We start from the raw sequence: 20,372 nt of genomic DNA, 5'->3' as shown, positions 1-20,372 counted from the left end.
AACCGTTTGTCTGTGAATCCAAACTAAACAGTTATCGTCCTCTTCAGAGAACCAAACTCAGTCTAGTTCTACCAAAGGTTATCTGAGTCCATTAAGTTCTTTGGTGTCTAGAAAACACAATTGAAAAATGTCATCAGGCAATTCGACAGATGGGTTCGCCCTGGACAGAACGCCAGTCTGTCACAGGGACACATACAGACAAACACATTCACACCTACGGACAATTTAAAGTCTCCAGTTCATCGAACCTGCATGTCGTTGGATGTGGGAGGAAGCCGGAGCACCCGGAGGAAACCCACACAGACACAGAAAGGCCACAGGTGGGAATCGAACCCATGCTGTAAGGCAACAGTGCTAACCACTAAGCCACTGTGCTGTCTAAACTGGTTCATGTAAACCTTAAATAACTCATACACAGGGTTTAGGAGCCAATGTGTTGGTACAAGACCCAGTTGTAGGACTGCAGTGTCTGAGAGATACACTCGGAGGAAAAAGGAAATGAGTTGTTGTCTTACGTCTCAGCATCCCACCGAAGATTAAAAACCAGCTAGAAATAAGCACTTCCAGCTGGGTTAGTACCGCTAACTTACCAAAGATGACATTTCATTACAGCAGGTTTTTACTTCCCGTTTGTGCTCAGATTCTTTGCATTAAAAAAAAAAAAATTCACATTCACATGTCAAAGATTTGGAATCAGACAACACAAACGTTCCATTTTTATTATTCATTAAATATCCTCAGATTTTTATTTATTTATTTATTTCTTTGCTATTGCTGGTATGGTGGCAACACGTTGCAGGCTGCTGAAGGATCCGTAACTACGGACACATCCAGTCCACATGACCAATCACAGATCAGAAGAAATGTGAGGGTGAAGTTCCAGGAAGTCTCACTGGTGCATGAGCGTCCTGCGACATTCAGCTGCTCCAGTGTTTGAAGATACTGAAACATTCTGGAATATGAACACCTGGCTGTGTTAGTGAGCGAACTGTGGTGCCACATTTAGAGCTGGACGGTTTTCATGGAAGTGGACCAAACGCTGATACGGACCAAAAACAAAAAACATCAACGTCGACTGGGGGATGATGACTGACAACAATAAATGGACTGCATTTATATATCACGCTTTTCCATCTGCATCAGACGTTCAAAGTGCTTTACACTAATGCCTCACATTCACCCAATGTCAGGGTGCTGCCATACAAGGTGCCCACTACACACTGGGAGCAACTAGGGGATTAAGGACCTTGCCCAAGGGCCCTTAGTGATTTTCTGGTCAGGCTGGGATTTGAACCGAGGATCCTCTGGTCTCAAGCCCAACGCTTAACCACTAGACCATCACCTCCCCAATCAATGTTCTGTACAATAAAGTGGCCAATTCAAAGCCATCAGAGAAACTCTGGATGTCCAGCTCAGGTTGGGCGGAGATCATGCGAGCGTGTGATGTGACACAGATGGATGAGTCCAGGTTCACATCCACGTTCTGACTTTTGGCCAGTAGGTGATGGAAGTCTGTTTACAAAATGTACCTTTACTGATAAGGGCTGGACCAGGGCTCAAATCCAAAGTCCAGGTATTGTATGGTCCAGTGAAACCTTTGGTCTGTTCACACGAGGACACTGCTGCCATCTTGTGGTGCAACCAGAGATACAGTTAAATGTTTGGAGGTCAGTTCTGTGAGTTTAGTGGGAGCAAGAAATGTTTCAGCTTCACATAAACCATCGTCTGACGTACTGGCCATCAGCGCTGGATCCTGGTGACCAGGTAATACAACAGGAAGAAGACCAGCACCAGACCCAAGGACATATAGCACAAGAGGCGGCGGTTATCTCGACCAGACCGCACCATCGTGGAGAAACGCTTTACACTGCCGCTCAGGAGACCCGTTGCACTCATGAAGTTTGAGTCCTGCAAGTAGCAGAAACAAAAGACTAATTAACTATTTCACATAAAAACCTCACATTAATGAAGAAAACTGACATTAATTTAAAAAACCTCACATTAAAAACAAAAAGACAATTTTAAAAAAACCTCACATTAATAGAGAAAACTGACATCAATTTTTGCTTTAAAAAGTGCCAAGAAGTGAGAAAAATAAATCCTGCATTGTCAAAAAAAAATATATACATTTAAAAAAAAAAAAAAAAAAAAAGCAGCAATCATCGTTTTATAATTGAATCATGAGGTGTCTAATGATTGCTACCACAATGAGACAGGTCACTGATTTCAGTCTATCTGTGAACACTGACCTTATGATGTTACAGAGATCTGATCAAAGTTGGAGCTGTCCTGTTAGTGGGCGGAGCTTGTTGTGCTGTGTGCTTCTTTCTTTGTGAACAGGGGTGCAAGCAACTGAAAATGTTTTGACCGGTATTTGACTCTTACAGTGGCACAAAATATGGCTCAAGTCTTGATTTCATTAAAATGTATTTACTATCTTGTATGTGTCTGTAATAAGTTTCCATAATGGACTGACTGTCTGCATTAACGGACTTTAATTCTGCTTTCATTGTTTTCATTCTACATTTATCAAATTCTGTCTTAAAAAAAACAAATCAATAATTACACCCTTTCTGCTTTTAGTAAATAATATACATAAAGACGTGATAACTAGTTACAAAAATAAAATAAAAAAAGACCATCACCAGATAAATGCCACATATTAAAGCCAAATACCAAAACCAGACCAACTGAATTCTAAATAAAGTGTGAAATACTATCACTGGAATGCAGCATTTTCAAATGCCACCATGTGTAATATAAATAATAAAAATCATAACCACTGAATATACCTGTACAGTAAATATTTTATTATACATATCTTGTCATTTTTGAATGGTTTATCTATTAAAGACGGAGGGTTCACACCGCCCCAAGAACCCTCCGCTCCACCACGTCCACCTACCGCTTGCACCAGCCCAGATCCAAGCTCTCCACCATGGGAGACAGGGCCTTCCAGGTAGTCGCCCCACAGCTCTGGAATGCCCTTCCAGAGACCCTGAAGGCCCCACAGAGTGTGGGGGCATTTAAAAAAGGCCTCAAGACACTTTTATTTAAAAGGGCCTTTTAAAATGTTAAAAATGTTAAAATGTTTAAAATGTTTGATTTTATCTGTCTGGTTATGTTTTATGAATATATGTTATTGTTTCTGACCCTGTACATTGTTTGGTTTTAGTCTCTGCTCTGTAGCACTTTGAGATTCCATGTATGTAAAGTGCATTACAAATAAAATGTATTATTATTATTATTATTAAAGAGTAAAAACTGAAAGAAATCACTTGTAAGGCCTGAAAGAAGTTTCTGTAGGAAGCATTTTAGCCATAAGTTCAAGTGAGAGGGGAAGTGTTGGCTTTTTAAGTACTTGAAGGATACCAGACTCATTGAGAAGATTTAGTGCTGCTGTAACGGACTGATACAGCAGGTGGCAGCAGTGCAACAATAAGCATGCCGGCTACCGTTAAACACCACAGAAGAAGAGGGGTGTGTTTGATTTTCTCCACAGGGTCACATTTTGTGTCAAAATAAAGCCATAACATACGTACAAATAAATATATATATATTTTTTTAAGTTAGCAGTTTTATATGACAAAATAAACAGAACATGGAAACAAATTTTGACAGAAATCCGGAGACAAATGGAGGTTTTGCACCACTGTTTGAAGTAGTGAATGTGACAGAGTGAATGAACTCTCACCATGTTGTCCAGATAGTCATTCTGGTCCTCTGCCTCTCTGTCGATGTCATAGGCCAACTGAGACACACACACACACACACACACACACACACACACACACACACACACACACACACACACACACACACACACACACACACACACACACACACACACACACACACACACACACACACACACACACACACACACACACACACACACACACACACACACACACACACACACACACACACACACACACACACACACACACACACACACACACGTTAACATGATGTATTGACCCAGTGTCTGCATTAATTCAGTCATCACAACACGTTTGCTCTGGCTGAGCAGCCAAACAGGAAGCTGGGTGTGGAACTGATCCTGCTCTCGTTGTTGCAATAACGCTAAAATGGAGACAATGGACACAGAGACGGTGGACACGGAGACGGCGCTTTGCACTGTGTGGTCAAGAATGAGAAAAGGTAAAGTGGAGCTGAAGCTGCACAGTGCCTGATTCAGGAATCATGGGAGGGAGACACTGCTGATGAACGTTCTGCCACACATGAGATCAGTGTTTACTTTGGGCTGAACGTGCACACGTGAGAACACATGAGAACACGTATTCTCATGTGAGAGCACGCAACAATTGAAGGTATCTGCTGGATTATTATCTCAGTATAAACACTGACTTCCTTCAGTGTTTGCACACATTTCTCTCCAAGAATATGTGCTGAAACAATCCAAACGCAACACGAGGTGCATGCTCGCATACTCTCACTCTCACTCACACACACACACACACAATCACCTGCCACTGGATGACAATAATGAATCAGTAACAATGACTGCATTTAGCCTCTGTAATCTGCTCCAGCGGCCGTTCAGTGTGTTATTATGACTGCTGGTCTCTGTAGGATTGTATCTGATGTCTCTGAACTACGCATGTGGAAATTAATCAATACAAATCAGTATCTAGATACAAACGAACGTGATGCAAGTGCATCAATTCATTCAGTGTGCATCGATTCAATTGATGGGTGAAATTGTGTTGCATCGCTCTCTGCCTGCTTGCATTGATTTTTTTTCCAAGGCACATCGAATGCACCACGAGACAGAAGCCAGAAAGCACATTTCTACCACAACAAACATGATGACATAAATAGCCTTTTTGCTTAATGATTCCCTTATCAGTCCTTAGGTTTGGGATACCGGAGCGGCCATTGTTTTTGAGGGTGTTTATTGTGAAAGGGTTATTTCTCTACATTGACTGCAGACTGCAGCAGGTCTGCTTGAAGCTTAAAGCAACAAAGCAGCGCTTCGACCTGCTGTTCGCTGGTTCTCTGCTTCACTGGTAGTGGCAGGTCCGCAATTCCTTCTTAACCCCTCTCTCAAAGCCATTCAAAGTTTGTCAATCATGACTCACCTGTCATCTTGTTGCGAGCAAGAAATGAGAACCATCCTCCATTCCACACCGGAGTTTCATGTGATGGTTCTCTGGCGTGAGCACCAGTCAGTGCGTAAACTGAAGTTGTCCATCAGGTAAAGGAAATAATAATAATAATAATAATAATATCCTCTGTTTTGTGGGACTAACGACACAGCTCCAACGAGCTGTGCAGAGTTCAGTCGGAAGCAAATCGCCGTTTTTAAATCAAATGACACCTCGAATATTATAATACAAACAATAAAGTACAACTGACCAAAACTGGGTTTCTTTTTTCCCCAAAGTGAGATGTCATGCGTTTTTATGAATTACATCCTAACATGCCGTGCAGCCAGCTGAAGAGCTCAGCTCAGAGTCTATGGAGTTACATTCGTGCCATTAATATGTGAAAGGAAATGCTTTTGACAAAAAGCATGATTTTTTTTTTTTCTATTTATGTCCAGGAATCAAGGATCCATAATGTACATCAATGATCCAGTGACCACATACAGATTTGACTGATTTCTATTTATGTCCAGAGATCAAGGATCCAGTGACCAATTTCATATCTATTTACTTTAAGACTCAATAAAATCTTGACATAGAAAACCTATAAAGCCTACTTTTAGTACACAGAAAATTCACAAGAGGTATCGATAAAGAATCGGATCGATAAGCGGAATCAATACATAAAGTCTTATCAATACGGGAATGGGGTGAATCATATGGCACTGTATCGTCAGTATCATCATGTATCACTATATGTATCGAGGTGCGTATGGAATCGTTGTCAGTGATGAGATGAACATACCTCGTCTGAACCGCTGAAACACTTTAAAACTTCAGCGTTTGATGAGGTCGTTCGGCAGCACGCTGCTGATCACGACTTCTGGTTTAAATTCAGCCAGCAAATGTTTCGACTGAAAACTTTGAAGCGTGTGTCAAGATTCCTAAGAGTGCTTCATGCTGATCTTTACTTCGTGTTGTGCAAAGATTGCAAAAGCACCCAAACGAAATAAGAAAACTAGAAATTATTATAAACTATTTGTCCACTATCCAATGAAATTAGATCAAAAACATGAAAATTGATGCCAATTGGTCCTGGATGCAGAGCTGCATCCCAGAGGGGAGGTCTGATGCTCAAATTCAAACACAGCCTCAGGTCACATGACTGTGACAAGTTTACAACCTTCTACAGACTCTCATTGGACCGGTGACCCAAACAGGAAGTGGGAGTCACGCGCACTTAAACACGTAAATACATTTTGATGAATGAATTGTCTCACTCACAGATTTCAGTCTGGACACTTTAGTTGCCAAGTTTTCAGCCAGACGTTTGTTTTCTATGTCCAGGACGTCGTCCACACTCCCATGTCCTGAAACAAAAAACAGCACCTGTCATGGGTTTTTGTCTTCAATCGTTTAAGAGTTAAGGCACCTTCACACTTACGCATTTAACCCCAGCACTGCCACGCAATTCGTCATGCCAATGCCACCCGCTGTGTTCCACCGGATGCTGCGCTTTGTGCTGCTGGACGCTGCATTATATAAAATAATTATTTCGTAGCGGATTAATCATTTGCTCTCGGTCTGACTGATGAAACCACCTCTAATCGCTTCTGTGATCACAGAGGAATTTTTCTCTCTCTCTCTCTCTCTCTCGTGCGCTTCATGGGATGAAGAACACATTTGGAACAGTCTACAAGGTCATTATTGGTAATGTTTATGTTGTAATAGCTTGTTAAAAGAGTTGCATGTTCATTCCTTCTCATGAGTAGCTGTAAAATTATGAATGTGATAGATTTAACATCTCATCATAATCGTTCAGATGAGCTGCGCTGTGATGCGTTGACACAGTGACTGCCACTGACACAAAGCGTTTTTTAAATGTTTGCACAATGTTCACGTGTAGTTCACATAATTAATGCGGGATGGAGATTTTGAACAATTCAAAACAAAAAAATTGTGCACTTGCATGAAGCTGCGCACAGTTTACGAGTTTACTCTCCTGCACGGCAGATTGCGTACCAGTGAAGGGCTCAAATTCATGAAAGTGTCAAGGTGCCTTTACAGACCAGCTTTACAACACAGACAGAGACAGACAGAGAGAAACAGGACTGAACAACTAGAGACAGAGAGACAGACAGAGACAGAGAGACACGACTGAACAGAGACACGACTGAACAACCAGAGAGAGACAGAGACACGACTAAACAACCAGAGACAGACAGACAGAGAGACACGACTGAACAACCAGAGACAGACAGACAGAGAGACACGACTGAACAACCAGAGAGAGACAGAGACACGACTGAACAACCAGAGAGAGACAGAGACACGACTGAACAGAGACAGACAGACAGAGACACGACTGAACAACCAGAGACAGACAGAGACATGACTGAACAGAGACAGACAGACAGAGACACGACTGAACAGAGACAGACAGACAGAGACACGACTGAACAACCAGAGACAGACAGAGACACGACTGAACAACCAGACAGAGACAGAGAGACACGACCGAACAACCAGACAGAGACAGAGAGACACGACCGAACAACCAGAGACAGACAGAGAGACACGACCGAACAACCAGACAGAGACAGAGAGACACGACCGAACAACCAGACAGAGACAGAGAGACACGACCGAACAACCAGACAGAGACAGAGAGACACGACCGAACAACCAGAGACAGACAGAGACACACGACCGAACAACCAGAGACAGACAGAGACACGACCGAACAACCAGAGACAGACAGAGACACGACTGAACAACCAGAGACAGACAGAGACACGACCGAACAACCACAGACAGACAGAGACACGACTGAACAACCAGAGACAGACAGACAGAGACACGACTGAACAACCAGAGACAGACAGACAGAGACACGACTGAACAACCAGAGACAGACAGACAGAGAGACACAATTGAACAACCAGAGACAGACAGACAGACACGATTGAACAACCAGAGACAGACAGACAGACACGATTGAACAACCAGAGACAGACAGACAGACACGATTGAACAACCAGAGAGAGACAGACAGAGAGACACGATTGAACAACCAGAGACAGATAGACAGACAGACAGAGAGACAGACACGACTGAACAACCAGAGACAGACAGAGAGACACGACTGAACAACCAGAGACAGACAGACAGACAGACACGACTGAACAACCAGAGAGAGACAGACAGACAGACACGACTGAACAACCAGAGAGAGACAGACAGACAGACACGACTGAACAACCAGAGAGAGACAGACAGAGAGACACGATTGAACAACCAGAGACAGACAGAGAGAGAGACACGACTGAACAACCAGAGAGAGACAGACACGACTGAACAACCAGAGACAGACAGACACGACTGAACAACCAGAGAGAGACAGACACGACTGAACAACCAGAGAGAGAGACACGACTGAACAACCAGAGAGAGAGACACGACTGAACAACCAGAGAGAGAGACACGACTGAACAACCAGAGAGAGAGACAGACACGACTGAACAACCAGAGAGAGACAGACACGACTGAACAACCAGAGACAGACAGACAGAGACACGACTGAACAACCAGAGACAGACAGAGACAGAGACACGACTGAACAACCAGAGACAGACAGACAGAGAGACACGACTGAACAACCAGAGACAGACAGACAGAGAGACACGACTGAACAACCAGAGAGAGACAGAGACATGACTGAACAGAGACAGACAGACAGAGAGACACGACTGAACAACCAGAGACAGACAGACAGAGAGACACGACTGAACAACCAGAGACAGACAGACAGAGACACGACTGAACAACCAGAGACAGACAGACAGAGACACGACTGAACAACCAGAGACAGACAGAGACACGACTGAACAACCAGAGACAGACAGACAGAGAGACACGACTGAACAACCAGAGACAGACAGAGAGACACGACTGAACAACCAGAGAGAGACAGAGACACGACTGAACAACCAGAGAGAGACAGAGACACGACTGAACAGAGACAGACAGACAGAGACACGACTGAACAACCAGAGACAGACAGAGACATGACTGAACAGAGACAGACAGACAGAGACACGACTGAACAACCAGAGACAGACAGAGACACGACTGAACAGAGACAGACAGACAGAGACACGACTGAACAACCAGAGACAGACAGAGACACGACTGAACAACCAGAGACAGACAGAGACACGACTGAACAACCAGAGACAGACAGAGACACGACTGAACAACCAGAGACAGACAGAGACACGACCGAACAACCAGAGACAGAGAGAGACACGACCGAACAACCAGACAGAGACAGAGACACGACCGAACAACCAGACAGAGACAGAGAGACACGACCGAACAACCAGACAGAGACAGAGAGACACGACCGAACAACCAGAGACAGACAGAGAGACACGACCGAACAACCAGACAGAGACAGAGAGACACGACCGAACAACCAGACAGAGACAGAGAGACACGACCGAACAACCAGACAGAGACAGAGAGACACGACCGAACAACCAGAGACAGACAGAGACACACGACCGAACAACCAGAGACAGACAGAGACACGACCGAACAACCAGAGACAGACAGAGACACGACCGAACAACCAGAGACAGACAGAGACACGACCGAACAACCACAGACAGACAGAGACACGACTGAACAACCAGAGACAGACAGACAGAGACACGACTGAACAACCAGAGACAGACAGACAGAGAGACACAATTGAACAACCAGAGACAGACAGACAGACACGATTGAACAACCAGAGACAGACAGACAGACACGATTGAACAACCAGAGACAGACAGACAGACACGACTGAACAACCAGAGAGAGACAGACAGACACGATTGAACAACCAGAGAGAGACAGACAGAGAGACACGATTGAACAACCAGAGACAGATAGACAGACAGACAGAGAGACAGACACGACTGAACAACCAGAGACAGACAGAGAGACACGACTGAACAACCAGAGACAGACAGACAGACAGACACGACTGAACAACCAGAGAGAGACAGACAGACAGACACGACTGAACAACCAGAGAGAGACAGACAGAGAGACACGATTGAACAACCAGAGACAGACAGAGAGAGAGACACGACTGAACAACCAGAGAGAGACAGACACGACTGAACAACCAGAGACAGACAGACACGACTGAACAACCAGAGAGAGAGACACGACTGAACAACCAGAGAGAGAGACACGACTGAACAACCAGAGAGAGACAGACACGACTGAACAACCAGAGAGAGACAGACACGACTGAACAACCAGAGAGAGAGACACGACTGAACAACCAGAGAGAGAGACACGACTGAACAACCAGAGAGAGACAGACACGACTGAACAACCAGAGAGAGACAGACACGACTGAACAACCAGAGAGAGAGACACGACTGAACAACCAGAGAGAGAGACACGACTGAACAACCAGAGAGAGACAGACACGACTGAACAACCAGAGAGAGACAGACACGACTGAACAACCAGAGACAGACAGACAGAGACACGACTGAACAACCAGAGACAGACAGAGACAGAGACACGACTGAACAACCAGAGACAGACAGACAGAGAGACACGACTGAACAACCAGAGACAGACAGAGACATGACTGAACAGAGACAGACAGACAGAGACACGACTGAACAACCAGAGACAGACAGAGACACGACTGAACAACCAGAGACAGACAGAGACACGACTGAACAACCAGAGACAGACAGACAGAGACAGAGACACGACTGAACAACCAGAGAGAGACACACTAACTAAGTAACTAACTAACTAACTACCCAACTCAAACACACACTTTTATTCTATCGAATAAAATTCGAAGCTAAACTGCGTTGTTTCATTACTTTATGTCTTCACTTCCTGTTTCGTCACTAACACGTCATAATCTTTCTGTCGTTCGTTAACGCTTCTGTCAAACGTCAAATAATAAACGTCACTGTTGTTAATCAGCAAACAATAATAAACATTTTTTTTCCTTTTTCAGACGCACAAACAAACAAACCAACCTCCGCTCCAGTCCGCCATCTTGGCCAAAAGCTACACACAAACGCTGCAGCGCCGCCTGCAGCTCCGGAAGAGAACTGCACCACAAAGCCCAGGCGTCATCGCACCCATCATGCACTGCGCGCGTCACGTAGAAAAAAGTAGCGTCCTGTTTTTTGTTGGTTTGTTTTTCTGTCACATAAATATATAATATTTAATTAGAAAGAGACTCAAAGTTGTTCCCCGATCTCAGTCTTTGTTTTATTCATTTCTTTGTAAAGGGACCATGTACAATAAAAAACATAAATGTTCATACCAGAGTTAGCCTCAAGCTAATTTACATGTGCAGTTCTTCATAACTAAAACATGAGGAATAAAGCATTAATAAAAAACATGATCTCAAAGGTCACACACATATTTAACACGATGTTTCAAATCAGTGCTTATAGAGTTGAGGGTCTTTGAGTTTGTTTTTGAATCTTCCATTATAATCAGAGTTTTAAAGCTGACGTTTGTACCACAGAGTCGAGACTTTTACACAGAAACGCACAGAACAGTTTCACTGAAGATATTCTGCTACAAATATTAATAAACTGATATCACGGGGGAGGAACCGAGCCATTTAAAATCTTAAATGTAACAGACAAATTAGAAAACAGTTAAAAACTCTCAAAGCTCAGCAGATGAGGCTTTATATTGCATTTTTTAAATGTAGAGTTTTTGAGGTTTGTACAGAGATTCCAGTGGTTTCATGGCTGTTTCTCCAGCTTGTCCCCAACATGTGATACAAAACCTTTGAAAGTTAATGTGTAGGTTGTAGGGAGCAAACTCAGAAGATTCAAAAACTGATAGAAAACGGACTTCAATTTTAGATGTATTGAAAGATGCCTTCACTAAACACAAAGATGCAACTTCAGCTTGTAAACTGACCACACACAGCACTCTGCCTAGAGTGCCCAGATAAACAGAGTGGCAACAAGAGAGTTGGGGGGAAAAAACGGTCACGTGACCCATGGTGCCATCTTGGTTCCAAAATAGTGTTCACTGTTAATGTGTCTGCATGTAAATCCAGCTATTTCATTTATTTATCCACTGAAAATGTCGGGTTGTTGTGCATTTGGAGGCACAAATAGACACAACAAGGGCTTCAAGATGTACAGATTCCCTTCAGATCCAAACAGAAGAAACATTTGGGAAAATAAAGTCAGCGTGTGGGATGGAAGCGACTTCATCATCAAAGCTTTGAGAGATAAATTTATTGTTCAGTCCCATGTTCAGTAAAACTCACCTAAACCATCATCATATAAACCAGATATTCACAGTCACCAGACAAAAAAGTCCCAAATTTTCTATTATTTTCCATTTAATAAACACTGTACATAATGATTTTGTGCAATGGATTTTTGCAGATTTTTGCTCACATTGGAAAAATGTCCCATCTGATTGCAATGTATTTCCATTAAACCCCTCGCATGTGGGACCGGAGTCATTTCTGTGATTAAAAGCCCGGCCGTTTATTTTTTTTCACACTGTGCTCAGACTCAGACCTGCAGCCTGACACAGCTCTGAGTCTGAGGCTGTGCAGTGAAAGCACTTTGCTGCTTTCACTGCTTCTGCAGTGTGCACACCATTTACATTTTGATAATGGATCAAATACATTTGGCAGAAAAAAAAATTTCAGAGGAAATTATGACCCGGTCATTAAATTAGGCGCACGTCCCATTTCAGGATAGATGTTTGGTGCCTCCTGACTGTAACTAATCTGTTACATACATATCGCTCACGTCAGATAAACGTCCCATCTGATCACAATGTATTTTCATTAAAAACACCAAGCGGTCTGGATGTGCAGAGGTACAAATTAAAGTTCAGCTCTGACACTCGCCGATTTGAGTAAAGTGGGACCGGAGTCATTTCCGTGATTAAAAGTCCGACTGTTTATTTTTTTCACACCGTGTTCAGACTCAGATCTAACCCTAACCATTCAGTAGGTCACAGCAGTTGGAACCAAAATGACGCCGTGTTCTGAGTTGGCGCTACTCTCTCTATCTAGGCACTCTAGCAGCCGAAGGGTCTTACTTTTTATCCAGTGACTGCTCGGGTTAGATCTAAAACGGCATGTGTGAAAAAGTGTGTTTTGTCTGTGTAGCGTGGTAAGCAAAAGAACAGTATGCATCAGAGGAGATATGTATGATTACCATTATTATTATTATTTATATAAGGAGATATGAAGTTAGCAAAGTAGCAAACTGACCATGAGACACACTGGCCAGTTTTCATGTTCTTTTCGTGTTTCAGTTAGAGGTGGGCGGATCGATCCTAATATCGATAATATCGATACCAACGGTGTCCAGCTGACTGGAAGCCCCCGTGAGGTGGTATGTTCCAATTGATGACAGTGAGGGAGGGAGTTCATAGATTTATCATAGTTTTATCATTTTATTTAGCACTCAATCATTATGTTAGCTCGACTACAACATTGTTGAGAAGGTTTTTTTTTGTATCAACAAAGGAAATCTATGATCTCTATCATGTAGATCAGTCATCTACATGATCTACATGTAGATGACTGATCTACATGTAGATCAGTCATCTACATGTAGATCACACAGATCAGTGATCTACATGTAGATCAGTCATCTACATGATCTACATGTAGATCATGTAGATGACTGATCACACAGATCAGTGATCTACATGTAGATCAGTGATCTGTGTGATCTACATAGAGACCAGACTGATCACATAGATCAGTCTGGTCTCTATGTAGATCATGTAGATGACTGATCTACATGTAGATCACTGATCTGTGTGATGTACATAGAGACCAGACTGATCACACAGATCAGTGATCTACATGTAGATCAGTCATCTACATGATCTACATAGAGACCAGACTGATCACATAGATGACTGATCACACAGATCTGTGATCTACATGTAGATCACTGATCTGTGTGATGTACATAGAGACCAGACTGATCACACAGATCAGTGATCTACATGTAGATCACAGATCTGTGTGATCTACATGTAGATCACTGATCACACAGATCAGTGATCTACATGTAGATCACTGATCTGTGTGATCAGTGATCTACATGTAGATCAGTGATCTACATGTAGATCACTGATCGGGCTACAGTGCAGGTGGAAACCATGGAGCTGTCCCACTCTGCTCAGAGTGCCGCTGTCGTTGGAATGACAACACAGAATGTGTCTCTTCCCAGATACGGCCACTCTTAAAACTTCAGTTATCTTTATTTATCTTTATTACTGATAACTTTTAAAATTCATTTAGATGAGATATACTCATTATCAATTATCTGGGAACTACTTTTTGCGCAGGCATTCATCAAGCACGTCGGCCGCGGGCGCGTGGCGCTCGTGAGAGTGTGACTCGGTCCCTGCCGTGTTCGTCACGTTGCGCCCCCTATTGTTCCAGTGGTAAATTGCATTGCGACACCCATCAACGAAAACTTTGAAAGAGTCCACGTGATTGCGTGGCCACAGAGTTACGGAGTTGTAGAAGCAGAAAAAAAGGTTTTATTCGTGGATTAACTGACAGCCCAGGGACCATTTTATGTTTAGTGTCTGCATGTGTTTCACGTACAAACTGTCTTCGTCACTCGCGTGGTTTCGGCTGGCCGCTGTGTGGCGCTTCGGCTCTACTCGGTCATTTCCGTCGTATCGATTTGTTGGTGAAAGGGAAAGAGTATGGCGGTCTTTTGTCTCCGGGATTCAGATTTGCGGGCTCGGGGTCATTTTCCTTAAGCTCACACCGAGTGTTTATTTATTTCTGTTATTATTTGGTGGCGATTCTGCTCGGGTCGGACCAGTAGGCTGAACGCACTCTGACGCGGCGCTGCTCGGCTCTTTTCGTCTGTTCGGAACGATGGACGAAGCTGACTCGGCCACGAAGGCGCTCGGGCTCGACGAACCGCCTCCGGAGGAGGGACTGAACTCAGACACCGAGTCTGAGGCCGAAGTCAGCACCATGGCGGAGAACCCGGACGAAACGGCCTTTGCAGGCAAGGCACTCTTCACCCGTCTGCTAATAGGCTAACAGGCCTGTTAGCCCTGTGCGATGAATTCAAGTTACTTGTAACAGGCTCACGTGATCATTTTCCACCAAAATCATTTAAAAAATACCAGCTCCCGCCCAACTCTGGTTTCATCCCTTTGCGCAGTGATTGGTTAAAATGCTGTCACATGATGCTTCGACACCATCTTGTCTTCCAGACCCCTTTTTCCGCATAAATTTTTGTGGACATCAATCAATCAAATTTTTTTTTATATAGCGCCAAATCACAACAAACAGTTGCCCCAAGGCGCTTTATATTGTAAGGCAAGGCCATACAATAATTATGTAAAACCCCAACGGTCAAAACGACCCCCTGTGAGCAAGCACTTGGCTACAGTGGGAAGGAAAAACTCCCTTTTAACAGGAAGAAACCTCCAGCAGAACCAGGCTCAGGGAGGGGCAGTCTTCTGCTGGGACTGGTTGGGGCTGAGGGAGAGAACCAGGAAAAAGACATGCTGTGGAGGGGAGCAGAGATCAATCACTAATGATTAAATGCAGAGTGGTGCATACAGAGCAAAAAGAGAAAGAAACACTCAGTGCATCATGGGAACCCCCCAGCAGTCTACGTCTATAGCAGCATAACTAAGGGATGGTTCAGGGTCACCTGATCCAGCCCTAACTATAAGCTTTAGCAAAAAGGAAAGTTTTAAGCCTAATCTTAAAAGTAGAGAGGGTGTCTGTCTCCCTGATCTGAATTGGGAGCTGGTTCCACAGGAGAGGAGCCTGAAAGCTGAAGGCTCTGCCTCCCATTCTACTCTTACAAACCCTAGGAACTACAAGTAAGCCTGCAGTCTGAGAGCGAAGCGCTCTATTGGGGTGATATGGTACTACGAGGTCCCTAAAATAAGATGGGACCTGATTATTCAAAACCTTATAAGTAAGAAGAAGAATTTTAAATTCTATTCTGGAATTAACAGGAAGCCAATGAAGAGAGGCCAACGTAAAGTAAAGACATAAAGTAAGGGATTTGAAGCAGTTTAGTCTTTTTGCTGTTTTTTAGGACTGTAGATAAAATGGTAAATGGACTACATTTATATAACGCTTTTCCATCTGTATCAGATGCTCAGAACTACTTTACAATGATGCCTCACATTCACATAACAATGTCAGGCTGCTGCCATGCAAGGCGCTCACTACACACCAGGAGCAACTAGGGGATTAAGGACGTTGCCCAAGGGCCCTTAGTGATTTTCCGGTCAGGCTGGGGTTTTGAACCGAGGATCCTCTGGTCTCAAGCCCAGTACTTAACCACTAGACCAGGGGTGGCCAAGTCTGGTCCTCGAGAGCCACCTTCCTGACACCCTTAGTTGTCTCCTTGCTCCAACACACCTAAATCCAGTCAAAGACTTGTTAGCAGACTTTTAATGAGTCTTTCATTGGATTCAGGTGTGTTGGAGCAGGGAGACAACTTATGGTCCTCTCACACTGAAGACGTCAGGCCGACGCGTCAAAGCTTTCCGATGTGTTGTAACGCCAGGCTGGTGTGTTTCCAACACATTGTGGCATCAGACGCTTCGCTTCGGAAGCGGCAAGGGGGTGGAGATTGCTACATCACACTCTGGCTGTTTCCACAACCTGAAAAAAGTTGCACGATCGCCTTCTTTAATTTGCATCGGCTGAACCACAAAAGCTTTAAAAAACAGCAGTAGAATGATTCTCCATCACCCTGCTGGGAGAAGCTTTTTTCAGCTACTTTTCGGAGTGACGCCGACTGAGGGAGGACTGATGACTTGGTGGGATATCAATCAAACCGCGACAGCGGGCCGACCCGCACAGAGAAGCCGACCTTCAGGCATCATCACTGGACAGACCGAGGCAGGCAACCGGGGTGATGGAACAAACCCACTCAGTCCGAAATCTCCCACTTTTTGGATATATGTGAAGTCCCAGTTTGCACAACGGAGTTTAGTTCTGCAGCTTTATCGAGGTGAGAATAAAATAAAAGTAAAACGTGACATTTACTGAACTGCTGTGAAGGTTTATTGATCGGCTAACATTAGCTTAGCCTTTTAGCACAGTTAATCTGAGTGAACGCTTTAATTTGTAAATGTTCAGTCTTTTTTATTTTTACCAAATAAAGCTACAGCTTTTTCCAGACACCACAAAAGCTCAACTTTAAATAACTTATTTTTTGGGGTGTTTTTTTTCCATTGTTTTCCCTGTTTTTTTTTTCCTTTTTTATATATAAACTGTTTCTTTATATTTAAATAAATATTTTTATTTGTCCCAATCAGGAACATTTGCTGTGCAGACAACCAAACTTCCATTGATGAGCTGAACACCACGAAGTCCAGTCGAAATAAAACATCTCTGCTCTTCAAAATAGGACAAAAGTGTCTTCAGCAACACCACCAGAGGTCAAAACTGCAGAAGAGACCTTCATCTGGTCCTGAGAATCCAGCAGAACATCACCTGCTTCTAAATAAAAGGCTCTTTAAACAGCAACTATTTTATTATTTTTTAAAAAGTGGTTTCATTTTATATTTTAATAATAAATGAACGGATCATGAACTCAAAGTCAAAAGACATTTGCACAGGTAGAAGCTCTCCACTTATTGGGCCTCATGTATCAACATGCGTACAGCGATATTTGAGCGTATATGGGGTGTACGCCAAAACGGCTGCGCTACTTGGCATTGATCAATGTGGTCGTTGGCGTACGCTGCGCTGAAAATATACATCAGGTCGAGAGGTGGTGTAAATTATACACCGAAATGAACCAGCGCTGGAATCCACATAAAAATGAAAACAATCGGCCTGATAAACAGTGCCATTATACAAATCAGTGCATATGTTACATAAATAACACTTTCCTGATTATACTACATAATAATCAATACAAATCCCGCTTTTGCGGGATTGCTGGTCTATCGAGCACGATCTGTGGCCACAGCGCTGACTGCAAAGAAAGTGCTGCTCGCCTTTTTCTCCAGACTTCAAGCCTTTTGGTGTATTTCAAGTTTACGTCGTAAATTTATGCCACAAGTGCGCAACGTTGATACATGAGGCCCATTGTGCTCAAATTCATATTTTAGAAATGACTCTGTCCTGATCACAACATTAAAGGCAATTACATATTTGACGAAATTACAAGTTTAAATGACTATAAAAAAAATTCATCTTGAGGTTTATGTCACAGAAATCCTACTTTACAATCACACTGCAGTCATTGTTAAATTATTTCCTGTTGCATTTATAATAAACATTTGTATTTATGTACAGTGTCTGTTTTTATGGTTGAAATGAGATATAATCTACCAGACTTAAAAAAAAATGTACAAATTTCCATGTTATTTTATTTGTATAAAAATAAATGTCAGAGGTTCCTTATGTTAAACAAGAAATTATCTAATCTGAAATAACAGGTGGTTTTAATTTACAGATGAACGGTTTCTAAACCATTTATTGATTTATTTAGCTATTTTAATTACAAGTGTTCTAAGCTTTTTTTTTAACAGTAATCAGAAATTTTGAGGTAACAAACAACAACAACAAAAAAACATTTCCAAGGATTTTTCTTCAGAAAACTGCTCTATAAATGAACAGTCCTGTCACACGTTAATGTTTTGTAGAGATCAGTGGTTTCTGCACCGATCTGTTTTGTACAGATCAGTGGTTTCTGCACCGATCTGTTTTGTACAGATCAGTGGTTTCTGCCATTAGTCTTCCGTGTTTTGGCCCGACGCGTCGTTCCTATTGGACAGCGCGAAGCTACGTCACAGCTCAGAGTGTCGAAAGTTGATTGGGTTGAACTTTGACCACGTTAGCCTGCCACCAAGCGGCAATGCGTGCTCCCGTCAGAAGTGTCACATCAAAAGCCAAGCTAAAGCGACGCTTCTGACGCATCTAAAAAGCAATGTGTCTCATTGAAAATAATGCTTTTTAGACTGATTCCTGACACCTCTGACGCTTCTGACGTGTTCAGTGTGAAAGACCCATAAGAGCGACAGGAAGGTAGATCTTGAGGACCAAACCTGGGCACCCCTGCACTAGGGGGTCTGGGGGCATCCACCCCCGGGAATTTTTTAGAATTTTGAAGTCAAATGGTGCGACCTGATGCATTCTGGACACCCTAATTTAGTGTTTATGAAGACATGAATTTGTTTGACTTTTAAGATATTAACATCAGAAAATACACTCAAAAAATTCTAATAACTATATCCACAATTTTACTTCCTAATATTACAAAATTTATGCTACATGTGTTGTTTGTTGCAGTTCCATGTTTCTTGGCTTTTTTTGACAGTTCACTTGGGTGCTTAAATAGTCCAGAGGTGGGCAACTTGTTCCAGAAAGGGCCAAGAGGGTGCAGGTTTTCTTTGGAGCCACTGACTCCACCAGGTGATTTCACTGATTAATATCACTTTGAGCAGATGGAATCAGTTGTGAAATCATCTGGTGGAGTCAGTGGCTCCAAAGAAAACCTGCACCCTCTTGGCCCTTTCTGGAACACGTTGCCCACCCTGTCATAGACCTTTCATCCAGCTTCCATATATCTGACTGGAAATACACATTCGTTGTGGAAACCCTTTTCCAGCAATAAGTAAACAAATAGTTCTGTAGCAACGGTAAGGAAGAGACTCGCGACAGTAGTGTTTAAACAAATGGCGCATCAATGAGCAGGAGTTCTTGTAACATACTGGGCTGTTCTTGTAATGCTCAAAAGCAGCCATACCTGCCTTTCATTCTTTCCCTGTTGATTGTGAAGTTAGTCGGAAATGGATTCAAGCTATCCGGCGGGATGGACAGCATCTAGCCCTCACAAACACCTGCCCGTCTACTATGTTTGATATGCATACACATAAACACAGATATTACCAGAGGAAAATAACTGGTTCTGAAAGCATTTGGTTAACATTATTGTCGTTACACACGAGACGTTCACTTGGACAACTATAGACAGAACAAATTTATGTCATAATGCAACATAAAAAGTAGATGATGATTTACAAAGGTAATCTATATCCACTATGTCATTATGTCTAAGTGGATAGGCTAATGATTTGATATTTTAGTTAACAGGTCAGTAACAGTTAACTGGTGCTTGCTCTCTACTTACCTTGATGCTTATGGACCAATCCCTCATGGAAAAAATTGTACCCTGTATTCATTTTTTTGTTGTTCAGTTTTCC

At 42.9% G+C, this 20,372-nt stretch overlaps 2 protein-coding genes across 3 annotated transcripts in view; one reads left to right on the top strand and one right to left on the bottom strand.

The window, feature by feature from the left end:
• Window positions 1–1,510: 1,510 nt before the first annotated feature.
• Window positions 1,511–11,233, bottom strand: bet1l (Bet1 golgi vesicular membrane trafficking protein-like). Its single transcript, XM_034177365.1, has 4 exons — window positions 11,180–11,233; window positions 6,396–6,481; window positions 3,695–3,751; window positions 1,511–1,908 (listed from the first exon to the last, which is right to left on the bottom strand). The coding sequence occupies exons 1-4, from the start codon at window positions 11,196–11,198 to the stop codon at window positions 1,741–1,743; spliced, it is 330 nt and encodes a 109-aa protein (XP_034033256.1). The 5' UTR covers window positions 11,199–11,233; the 3' UTR covers window positions 1,511–1,740.
• A 3,577-nt stretch (window positions 11,234–14,810) lies between these two features.
• The window catches only part of deaf1 (DEAF1 transcription factor), a 71,912-nt gene continuing 66,350 nt past the window's right edge, over window positions 14,811–20,372 (top strand). The window contains exon 1 of one of the 2 annotated variants that reach the window (XM_034177363.1): window positions 14,811–15,187. In XM_034177363.1, coding sequence (XP_034033254.1) covers window positions 15,052–15,187 — 136 coding nt within the window. In that variant the 5' untranslated portion in view covers window positions 14,811–15,051. The remainder of the gene's footprint in view (window positions 15,188–20,372) is intronic. The other variant, XR_004562381.1, reaches the window with a different exon arrangement.

This window comes from Thalassophryne amazonica, chromosome 8, assembly GCF_902500255.1.
Source record: "Thalassophryne amazonica chromosome 8, fThaAma1.1, whole genome shotgun sequence".
In the NCBI taxonomy this organism is placed as follows: Eukaryota; Metazoa; Chordata; class Actinopteri; order Batrachoidiformes; family Batrachoididae; genus Thalassophryne; species Thalassophryne amazonica.
Note: the sequence above shows the minus strand (reverse complement) of the source record. Positions and strands in the feature narration are given on the sequence as shown.